This window comes from Mytilus trossulus, chromosome 12 (assembly GCF_036588685.1).
Source record: "Mytilus trossulus isolate FHL-02 chromosome 12, PNRI_Mtr1.1.1.hap1, whole genome shotgun sequence".
Taxonomy (NCBI): Eukaryota; Metazoa; Mollusca; class Bivalvia; order Mytilida; family Mytilidae; genus Mytilus; species Mytilus trossulus.
The window spans coordinates 1,671,472-1,683,598 of record NC_086384.1 but is presented as its reverse complement, the minus strand read 5'-3'; the positions used below and the strand labels follow the sequence as shown (position 1 = coordinate 1,683,598).

Sequence of the window (12,127 nt, the reverse complement as noted above, 5' to 3'; positions counted from 1 at the left end):
AAAACAATGTAACACCCACTGGTATCTGTAATTAATATTGTTCATGCCAAGTAAAAATCAGGCTTAAAGTTGTATTCAATTTGTTGTTATCAATCAAAAGATGACAGCATACTCTGTACAACTGACAAAAATTCAAGGGTCATCTGCCACACATATATTCCATAATTGTCAACTGAATCATGCTAAAATCTAACACTTCTATAAAAGAAAGGTGAAAGATACTAGAGGGACAGTCAAACTTGTAGATTGAAAATAAACTGACAACGCCATGGCGAACAAAGAAAAAAAATGTGTCCACAGTACACAGATGCCCCATCCGCACTTATTTTCTTTCAGTGGACTCTGAAAATGGGTTAAAAACTCTTTATTTGGCATTTAAATTAGAAAGATCATATCATAGGGAACTCGGGTTGATTGGACTTCAATTTCATCAAAAACTTTAACCTGAATTGGGACAGACGGACCAGACCAGAAAACATAATGCCCATAAAAATGATAAATAGAGAATAAAAAGATAAAACAGACATATAATCGTACACAAGACACAATATAGAAAAATAAGGACTAAGCAGCATGAACCGCACATAACACTGGGGTGATCTCAGGTGTACTGGAAGTGTAAGCAGATTGGAAATGCAAGCCCTGGAATATATCAGATGGGAGATTTTAACTTAATACTGGAGTGTTGCAACCAAAATAGTTCAACTGTATATACGTGATTAACATAGTCATTATACTTTGAATTATCCAATCCAAGGACAATACCTTTATTGCAGAACATGAAACTAAGATAAAGCCAGCTTCTTTTTCATTTTATCAGAAGTTCCTGTATGATTATTGTCTTGCACAATTAAGGCAACCAGTAATGATATTGCCAGGCAAAGGAGCACAGCTAGTTCCCATTGTATATGCTTGTCTATAAAAAAATGTACATTTAATTGCAGTGCATAGAAAACCTGTAAATTTCACAAATTAAAAAGAATTTCTACTACCCCAAAATCAAAATGTAACACAAATAAATGTATGAATCATACAAAATGATTATGCTTGCCTAAAATAACCGTAAGTAAAATTGAAGAAGATAGATAAAAAGTATAAAACAGCTGTTTAGGTACTTGCTCCTGATATATTGCTTTTCCATTTGGTATTGTTCTGATGCGATATACTGAAAAAGTTAACATGAGACTGATGAGCAAAAGCTCGGACTTGAGATCTAACAGGCTATTTTACAGATAGGCTACATATTTGTGATCACTGCAATAGACCACTTTCAAAGGAAAAAACTCATCAATTATGCACGCTTTTTTGACATCATTTACCAGATAGAGGGGATCACCTGTATCCCTGCACTATACACGTTCATCAAGTGTCTTAGTGATTGTCATTGTGCAGGATAAACTAGAAATATTATTTGTTCCGTAGGTACCTAATCACATACTCTATTGACAGCTGTGCTGAAAGACAATTGTGAGAACTCAATTTGCCAAATAATTCATGCAATATAGCATTATAGTTTTGAAACCCCTCGCTCAACATTGGAATAGAAGTGGTGACGCCCCTAAACGCACAAAAGTTATCACTAAAACCAGACATTTTTACGGAAATGCATCGAACTTAGAGTTGTCTATTGTTGAAAACCTTATAATCGTTGCAATTTGTATTATATATCTGGTATTGTTGGTGCCTAAGCAATTGCATTAGAATATAGAGGAGATGGTCATTTTAGTTGTTGAAGGTTGTGGTTTACTCTTAACTATTCTTTTTCCCTCCTTGAATACACTGAAACCTCAACAAATACATAAATAAGATGTTGTTTTTAATATGCTTAATATTTCTTTATATACTAACAGTAATATACATGTATAAATAGAAAGTTGGAGGTTTGCATGTTTACTATTTCCTCCAAAGTATTTACTTTTCTCTAACATCATATTAAAATAAATACAAAAAAATAGTATCTAAGATAATAAATTAACAAAATCACATAGTTTGAATGCTCTTTAATGTTACCCTGATACCAAACTGACTTTGACAACAACAACTTAACAATCATCACAGAATAATAACAACTTAGTCAAATGAATTAAGGTGGCCAAGGTACATAACACTACAGGGAGATAACTCTGTAAAATCAGCTGAACGCTTTAATCAAAATTATACTCTTAATCAAGCTTCTCAATATTCAAGATTTGTGTTACTCAAACTGCTATATATTCAATGAAAATTTTTCGGATAAAGTGTGTTTCAAATTTTTCAAATTTAATACTTTTATCAAAGGGTCAATGCAAATATTTTTTTCATAATTATATAAAAATTAAATGAGGTGTAAGTATTTATAGTCAAGGAGTTTGGTACTATCTTGAAATTCTTTTGACATATCGACATTAAAAGTATTTTTAATCTTGACAATGCAGGAATGTAGGTATAAAAAGGTTGCCTAATGTGGAAATATATCATATAACCTTTAACAAAACAAAAACAATATTTTGATTAACATAAAACTTACAAGTGTGTTTTTTAATCACATTAATATTGCATTGTAATACATGTAATACATAATGTCTGGATTTGAAATAAAGGGGTCTAAATATTTGTTTAATAATCATAAATAAAAAGTCAATTTGTCATCAGTAAAATTAAAACTCTGGCTGACAGTTTAAAATGTGTATAATAATAGGGACATACATGTAGTAACAACTGATAAATAAATACATTTGTTATGGACAATAAATGGAAGTTTTAATTCACAAAGCCTCTAGCACCTCAGAAAAATAACCTGCTATCAATAAAGTAAGCATTTATTAATTTGAAAATCTCTTTGCCAAAAATATCATAGGCGGATCCAGCCCCTCCCCCTTTTTGTTGGAAAAATTTGGTTCCTTAAATATAGGGAATCACTGAAGGATTACTGGAGTGGGCCCCCTCGTAGGTCAGTCAGCCTAAACCCCACCCTAACCCTCCTAGATTTTTTTATTTAACTTTCTGTGAAGTTATAATGGTTATTTGCCATGTAAAGCAAAATTATATTCCCTAACATTTTCATGTCATATGTAAGTACATGTATATGAATATTATGGGCTTTAAAGTTATTTTATTAAGCAATTCGTGTAGCTTGATTTCCTTATAAAATATTTTTTCAATACTGAAGTACAGCAAATATTTCTATATGCTTTTCTCAATTAAACTTTATTGCAGGGCACCAGTAGTATGTGATTGTCTACATTGCACTTCATTAAAGGGCACCAGTAGTATGTGATTGTCAACATTGCTCTTTATAACAGGTAACCAGTACTTTGTAATAAGTATATTTAACCTGAGAAATTGTGCAAAATCACAGTAATGTATAACACTTATTTTATGTTTCATGTGAAGCTGCATGAACACTTGCTTTTTCCAAAGTATCAAAAACTACAGAACAAATTCCACACATAAAAACAGCTTCAGAACTGTTAAGCTCAGTAGTTACTGGTTCGGCACTATTTCCCGATGTGGATATAATTGTGGATAATGTTTTATTGGAACAATTGTCTGAGTGGCGTTTGAGAGACGATTTAGTCGTAAAGATTTTACCACAACTGTTACAGACATATTTTCCTTCTCCTGTGTGAGTTATAAAATGTTCATCTAATTTGGCTCGGAATGAAAACTCCTTTTGACAAACTCCACATTTAAAAGGTTTGACTGGTTCATGAGTAATGAGATGTCGCTTAAGTCCGATACGGTGAGCAAATGAACAAGAACAAATATCACATTTAAACGGTCTGTTCCCTGTATGTGTGTTAACATGATCATCTAAAGTAGCCTTGTTATAAAACTGTTTTTTACATATATGACAGGCATGGGGGAGATTTTTCTCCGATTTTGGTTTGTGTGACTCCATGTGTAATTTTAACTTATATCGTTCTAAAAATTTCCATCCACATATTTCACAAGAATGTTTTTTATTTCCGTCCGAATGTCTTTTGATGTGCATGCTGAGGTAACGTTTCAAGGCAAACTCCTTCCCACATATATAACATTCATTGGGACCATGGCTTTCCTCAATATGCTGTTGAAGAAACTTACTGCTCTGAAAAACCCTTGTGCAGACAGTACATTTAAAACTTGACAGTTTCAACATTTTGGGACTTGGATATTTTCTATGTGTGTGCTTGCAATGTTCTGTAAGGTCTACATGATTTGCGAAGGTTTCATTACAATCCAAACATCTGATTGATACAGATCTTTGGTTGACCTTGACATCCTCATCTTTTATTCGTTGCTCTGAAATGTCATCTTCATGGTCCATTGTGGTACTTTGATCTTCTGTAATATAAAGAGACTAAATTACTGTTTACACACAAAAACAATATAGAATGATGAATGACAAGAATCCAGCAGTAAATTTTACCTTGATTATGAAACTTGTTTCCCATTAAGAGATTAGTGTACAGCAGTAAATCAAATATGATGTAGTCCTTGTTGCCCATTAAACAGATACACCAGCCAGATCATAATGTAACCCAACACCACCACCACGGTACCACCATCACATATATTTTCCCCTTATTGCACTACGCATGGTAAATGTACATTTTATACAATCACACTCCTAACACAGTCTTACCGCTTACTATGCATTAAGAGCTTTTGTCTTGCATGTATGAAAATCATTCCAATACCTTTTTTTCCTTTTTGTCTTGCCATGACAGAGTCAAAAAGCGAGACATAGGCATGCTGTTTCAGGCGTCGGCAGCAACGATGGCGATGGCGTCAACAAATGTTTTAGTTTGTGGTAAGTTTTATGGGGAACCACTAGTGGTAGGTCAATGATAATTGGTATGCAGATGTACATGTATAAGCATTGCCACATCTCATTGCCATGGAGATTATTTGGTTCCACCCCTTCAGTCATGGTCTATTGACTTTGAATGGTTTGCCTACTTTACATGTATTAGTTTGTGATTAGGTCAGTTTATGAATTCATTTGTTGTATGTCAATGATAATTGGTATGCAGATGTATTAGCATTGCCACATCTCATTGCCATAAAGATTATTTGGCTCTGCCCCCTCAGTCATGGTCTATTGACCTTAAAGCTTTGCATTATCAAAATTACAAAAAGGTGAAACATAGCTCTGTGATAACAGTTTATTCATAATGAAAATATCATACAATCCTACACCTAATCTAGATTTTGTCTTTTCTTTATTTACGTATGTCTAACATGAGAAGCCAACGTTAACTCTTTGATTTTTTAATGACTGATGTATCAATGTACCTTTGTGTTGCACACATTTTCTTTGATTTTTTAATGACTGATGTATCAATGTACCTTTGTGTTGCACATATTTTATCTATCTGAAGTATAAAATCAATAACCAAAAAAAGTTTGTTCTCTTAAATTTTTTATTAATATCTCATGAGAAATAAGCTTTAGAGTGAAATTTCCATTGTAATTTATAATTTATAATTCAAAGGGCATAACTAAAAATCTGATCAGAACCTATTTTTGAAAGAGTGAAAGACATTGCAGATATAAACCTGATAAGACTCTTTTGGAATTTATTGTACGGCACTGATTCCATCCAAGAAATTACTAAATTTCATAAAATTCTCACAAGAATTTTATCATATGAGAGAGCCAACAATGCACTTCTCCATATATTTCGTTTTTCCAAGGGTCAAAACTCTTTAAGAAATAATTGATCAGTACTGATTTTTGCACTGCCCTGGGCTAACGATGCAATTTTCCATTTTTGGACATAACTCTTTTCAATTGATAGGCACTGATTTTCAAGACACTGCCAATTTAAACCTATGATATAAGTTTCATATAAATATGGAGAGTGCTAACGATGAAATTTTCAATCTATTTCAAAGGGACATAACTCTTTTTTTTTTAAATAATTGATTGGCACCATTACTTAAACTTGTCCAAGAATTTGCTGATATAAACCTATGATAAGTTTCATTAAAATCTGGCTAGAATTGTACAAGAGAGTGCTAATAAAGCAGGATAGACAGATGTCTGGTTTTTCCATGTCTCCTGCATCACAGTTAATCTCTAATGACAAAAGACATGAACTTCTGTCAGCTTCAAAAAAAAGTAAAATCACAAAAATACTGAACTCAGAGAATCCAATCGGAAAGTCCATAAGCACATGGCAAAATCAAATAACAAAATAAAGTATGGTGTCATGTGACTATCTAGGTAATTTGTCCATGCTGGACAAACTCCACATATCTGCCAACTGTCACTATTTGCAGGGTATTTCTCCAATGGAGGCTCCAAAATTGAAATTTTTAAAGAGCAATTATGTCCACAATTTTAACAAAACTATTAATTTTACAATGAATTGAGGCTTATAAAAGTATAAAGAAGCCAAAAAACATCATTACACTGTATTTGAAGGCCCCCCTCAAAGTTTTTTAGGAGTATGGCATCTTGCACGCAAACCACCCCTCCCCCCCCCCCATGGGCATTTTGAAAACTTGGCAGGTATGACTCCACAAACATGACCTGTAGTATGAAATACCTGAAGTTTTATCCTGATCCTCCACTATATATAGAACTCCAGCAGCATTGATATTATCCTCCCCATTTACAGTACTTGTATTGCAGTGTAAAACCTGAAAAATATGCACTATATGTTTAACCGCGCCACAGTTCTGTGCCTGTCCAAAGTCAATAGCCTCTGGCCTTTGTTAGTCTTGTATGTATTTTTATTTTTTAGTTTCTCCTGTGTAATTTGGAGTTTAGTATGATGTCCATTACAACTGAACTAGTACACATATTTGTTAAGGGGCCAGCTGAACAATGCCTCCAAGTCATGAGTTTCTCGCTGCATTGAAGGCCCATGGGTGGCCTTTGGCTGTTGTCTGCTCTATGGTTGGGTTGTTGTCATTTTGACACATTCCCCATTTCCTTTCTCAATTTTACTAAAATATATCCTATTCCGTGTGCTAATGTAACATTCAACTAAATCAATGTTTCTTAATTTAATCACTTTTTGTACTAATATAGATGTAAACATATACATTTTAGATATAGAGATTATGCATGGTATTTATAACTTTCAATAACCAGTAACACATAACCATACATGCAATGATTTTGTCGATGTTCAAAAGTGTTTCTAGTTTATCAGTTTTTATATAGATTAGACTGTTGCTTCTCCCTTTTGAATGTTTTTCACTAGTCATTTTTTGGGGCCCTTTAAAGCTTTCTGTTGGGTGTGAGCAAAGTCTCAGTGTTGACGACCAAATTTTTACCTGTAATGGTTTACTTTTACAACTTATTATTTGGATGGAGAGTTGTCTCATTGGCACTCATACCACATCTTCTTTATCATATGTAGCTTTAAAAGCATTTAAGGGAACCAATTACATTTATACATACCTTTAAAAGATTATGTACTGCATTAATGCCTTTCAGAGAACCAGTTACACTAATCTCATCACTTTGATATTCTGCTATAACATTTGAGGTTTTACACAAAGATAAATATTTATCTGTACCAACATTTGGTTTTCTTTTAAAAATTGCTGTCACTGAATCAAAAATCTGAAAATAGGATGGATATAATATTGTTATGGAGGGCATTATATAATTGTACATGTACAATAAACATTTAAGATATTGGAATAGATTTTTTTTCAAGTCATGCATTCATTGATTTATTGATGTTTAAGGTGGTCCCCAACACTTTAATTAAAATTAATGTCGCTTTTTTTACTTTCATTAAATTTACTTTGACCCTTTAACAAAATATAAAATTTCAAAAACTTTGAACCAACCATTTTTTCAGATAAATTGTAAACACTGGTTAGGGAGCTACCATTTGATTTTTATGGGGGAGGGGGGGTGGGGGGCTAGGACGACATTTGAAAAAATAGGCAGGACAGGAGTTTTGAGTAAAAAAAAAAGGCAGGATGAGACACTTGCAAAAAAAAAAACTCAGGACAACAATTTAGGTAAAAAAAAGGCAGGACCAAACAGAGTGAAAAATAAAAATGCAGGACAGAGATTACAGCTATAAAAAAAAATGCAGGACAAAATTTTTCATCCTAGCCCCCCATAAAAATCAAATGGTAGCTCCCTTATATAGCAGTTTGACAAACTACAATTTTGATCACTGAGAAGTTTAATATTCCTTTTACAACACAACATAATTAAAACGTTTAGCTGATTTTACAGAGTTATCTTCCTGTACATAGTGTTAGGTAGTACCTTAATCTTTAGCATTATACCCCAAGTCACAACCTTACCTCCTTTTCGTTTGTACTGCAGTGACTTTCTGTAGCATCCACAATTTGAAGCTTAGGTTTAGAAAGCCCATCTTCTGTAGTAGGAATTACTAGATGCTTATGTCTATTTGACAGGCCAACAACCTCTGGACTTGACTTTATTATCTGGATATTTGGCTGGGGTTTGTTTGATGGGCCAGCAAACTCTTGACCTATGTCCATTATCTCCACATTAAGCTGGGGTTTGTTTGAAGGTTCAGTGACCTCTTGACCTGACTTCACTATCTGGACATTAGGATTACCATTTGACCGATCGATACGGACAGCAATCACATTCTCTTGATTGCTCTGACTGACATTCTGAGATTTTACATAAATCTGAGTATTTTGAGATGGTCTTTCTAGTGAAGTGTCCTGTGTACCTTTGCTTGTCTCTTCCTGAGTACCTTTACTGGTACTAGTGTTCAAGGTTAATAAACTTCTGGCAGCCATACTGGTATTGTCCTCCTCTAAAGCTGAAGGTTCCATCTTTTAGTTTTCTGTAAAAAAAATAATTATTTGTTAATGGTCTATTTCAATATAGTGATCCACAGTTCAATCCTTTACTTTGGTTTGCCCAAACCCTACCTAAAGGTTGAGGCAGTAGGTAGGTAGGCATTTTCTTTTTTTTTCAAAAAGAGAAATTGAAGTATTGGGTGTTTATAAGTCTTCATGCCTATCTGATTAAAAAAACAAACTTCTTCAAATTAGGACAATAAAAGAATTTTAGTAGGCAGCTTTTTCTGGGTAGGTATTGTTTGGGCAAACAAACATATTCTTTTTTATGGCCTCAGCAAAATAATTTGTCCCATACACCTTCATGCCTGTTTTATTAGAGAGATAGAAATTAGTCAACTGTCAAGTCATTTTTAGACCCAAATGTTACCAATCTATGATCATGAAGTTTATTGATACATTCTGGATCATTTTTTAAGAGTAAAGATTTAATTAGTGAGTTCCTTTCAACTTTTCAATTTGAGCTGCATCAGATAGAAATCAACCTTATGCAAGTCATGGTGTCTTTGATTCATTTTGGAACATTTAAATACCATACCTGCCAACTGTCATTATTTGCGGGGGATTTCACCCATGAAAGCTCCAAAATAGAAATTTTCAAAGAGCAATTTTGTCTACAATTTTAAACAAAACAGTTAAATTTACAATGGCTTTAGGGTTACCCTAACCCTAAAACAGTTTAATTGACGCCACCAAAATTCAAACTTAATATGTGTTTAGTGGCAATAAACATTGTTTAAAAGTTTCATAAGACTGATCACTTTCTAAAGTTTTTCCTCCCTCAGCTCACTGCTGATGACCTCCATTTTCGGCCCGCGTGACCTAAGCAGGAAAGTTGTATAAATGACTGTTTTTCCAGGAGTGGACTAAATATCGATAAGGTGTATTGTCTTGGTATCAATCCTGTAATTTTGGATTTTAAGCCAATAAAAATTACTTACTTACTTACCCATGTCAGTGGGTAGGAATGCTCATCACCGTCAAACGGTCATTTTCATTTAACAAGATTAAACAAAATATACTATCTATCATGATTCGTCAGGGTTTCAAATATAAAATGTCATTTACTATAACATTAATACCATTATTTGGGGATTTAACACGATCTGTATCTGTATCTGTATGGTTACGTCGTAGCTACCAATCCTGGCTTTAATACAACGGGGTGAAGGCGCCGTCGATTTACTGACGTCTCGTGAGAGCAGATTTAAAGCTCTCAACGCTCGTTTCGCGCACAATAGTGTCCTCAAGATGGTTCCAGTTGATAACTGTGGACACAAAGAATGAGTTGGAATATTGCTGAGTTTTACTGGTGGGAATGTCAAAGCACCTAGTATTGTTCCTCACTTGTTTTTCCACTATGTTTGTTGCCTGGTAATTTTCAAACTTTTTCGCTGTGATGGTTCGTCTTGGTCTGGCTGGTTTTAAAAAGTCGTCTGGATCGATAGCAGGTACCAATCCCTCAACCACCTTGTACAAAAATATAAGTTTTTGGCTAGTGCGTCTGGCTTTTAGTTCTTGAAGTTCCAGTTTGGCGAGCATGTCTGTTACACAGCCATCTTCTCTGGTTTTGTAGTCGCCTGTTATAAAGCGTGCTGCTTGTCGTTGTATACGCTCCAGTTTGTTTGCATCTATTATACTGTAGGGGTCCCATACTGTTGCCGCATATTCCATTGTTGATCTTACTAAGGCAATGTAATTTGATTCCTCAAAATAATTTTTTTTATCCTCGAAAGGAAGTGTACATTTTATCGACATGCTATAAAAAAAATACCGTTATAAATTGCTTTGCACGAAATTTGACCGTTATTCGTCCTGAAAGTACCCCCATAATTTACGACCCTCATAATTTACAGCCCTCATATATTTTGAAAACGCAGAATCTGGGATATCATGACGTTTCCTCAGTCTTTAGGAATTATGGAATCTATAAATCTAACTTATCAGAAACACATACATTTGATGTAAGTTAGTTCAAACTTCAACGTGAAGAAAGTTGGAGTCAGGCAACAAAGTTGAGTGTAATTCTACTTCCTGTTCGTTAATCAAAGAATGTCTAAGTACCTAAAAATAAAAACAAAAAAATGGATAATGACGGTCATGAATCTTGAATTATCTCCCTTGAAATAGACATTTATAGAAAAGGAGGAATTTTAATTAATACATAAAGCGTTATGTAATCATTAATATCCCTTATATAGACATAAACAATACATGTTTATACAAAAGTTATCAAAAGATAAGACACAAAATGTAGATCAGTCAGTTTGTTATTTCTTGAATGTCAAGTTTATTTATGATATTTTTTTTATGAAATTGTGACCGAACTTTGTACAACAGAGACATATATAGTACTATTAGTCTTTGATAAAAAAAAATGTACGACATTCGATTGCATAGACAGTTTAATATAATCACTATCTATTGTATAGTCATTCAATTGACTACTGCTGTAGGATGATCAACCAATTGTTTATTACTTTAGTTTGTAGTCAATTCAGTCAATATTTTCAATCATCAATTTATGTTTCTAGTTAACTGTATTCAATCCTTACAATCAATTAGGAGTGAATCAACTCAATTTCAAGTTTCATTAGAATAAGAGTTGTCAAACTCAATCAAGTGTATCCTTTTCTTTTCAAGGGTCATGAACGTATCAATCGTTAGAATCGATTAAAAATTGATCCACTCAATCAACTCTATACTTTCCTTTTACAGTGTCACGATTGTATCGATCTTACTCAATCGTAACTATATGATCAGACTAATCAACCGAATCATTTCCTTTTTCAGGGTTATTATCAATTTGATCGAATTTAATCGTAACGATCAATTAAGATTGATAAACTCAATCAAAGAGGGGCGAAATATACCCGAGGGAATTCAAACTCATATATCGAAAATAAACTGAAAAAAAGAAAAGACAAACAGACAAACAATAGAACAGAAGACACAACATAGAAAAATAAAGACTAAGCAACACGAACCCCACAAAAACAGGGGTGGTCTCAGGTGCTCCGGAAGGGTTAACATATCCTGGTCCACATGTGGCACCCGTCGTGTCAATTGTTTTCAAGGATCACGATCATAACGATCGTATTCAATCGTTACAATCGATTAAGAATTGCTTCATTCTAACAAGGGTCACGATCGTATCAATGGTATACAATCATTGTAATCGATAAAGAGGTGATCAACTAAATCATCTGTATCCTTTCCTTTTCAAGGGTAACTATCGTATTCAATCGTTTCAATAAATTAAGAGTTTATAAACTCAATAATCTGTATCAATTGTATATCAAGGGTCATTATCGAATCGATCGTGTTCAATCGTAACAATCGAT

The 12,127-nt window shown here is 33.7% G+C and overlaps 1 protein-coding gene across 1 annotated transcript; it reads right to left on the bottom strand.

Annotated features, from left to right (window-relative positions):
* Positions 1 to 1,888: 1,888 nt before the first annotated feature.
* Positions 1,889 to 10,834, bottom strand: LOC134692182 (zinc finger protein Xfin-like). The gene is made up of 5 exons (XM_063552631.1): positions 10,741 to 10,834; positions 8,250 to 8,767; positions 7,381 to 7,545; positions 6,518 to 6,611; positions 1,889 to 4,305 (listed from the first exon to the last, which is right to left on the bottom strand). The coding sequence occupies exons 2-5, from the start codon at positions 8,754 to 8,756 to the stop codon at positions 3,356 to 3,358; spliced, it is 1,716 nt and encodes a 571-aa protein (XP_063408701.1). The 5' UTR covers positions 8,757 to 8,767; positions 10,741 to 10,834; the 3' UTR covers positions 1,889 to 3,355.
* Positions 10,835 to 12,127: the final 1,293 nt, after the last annotated feature.

What these genes read in the sequence shown, in the direction of transcription:
- LOC134692182 (XM_063552631.1), bottom strand. Translation starts at nt 8,756, where the DNA reads ATGGAACCTTCAGCTTTAGAGGAGGACAATACCAGTATGGCTGCCAGA. An exon ending in GCAGTACAAACGAAAAGGAG is followed by an intron (nt 7,546 to 8,249) that starts GTAAGGTTGTGA and finishes TCCTATTTTCAG; the next exon opens with ATTTTTGATTCAGTGACAGC. An exon ending in GGATCAGGATAAAACTTCAG is followed by an intron (nt 4,306 to 6,517) that starts GTATTTCATACT and finishes TTTATATTACAG; the next exon opens with AAGATCAAAGTACCACAATG.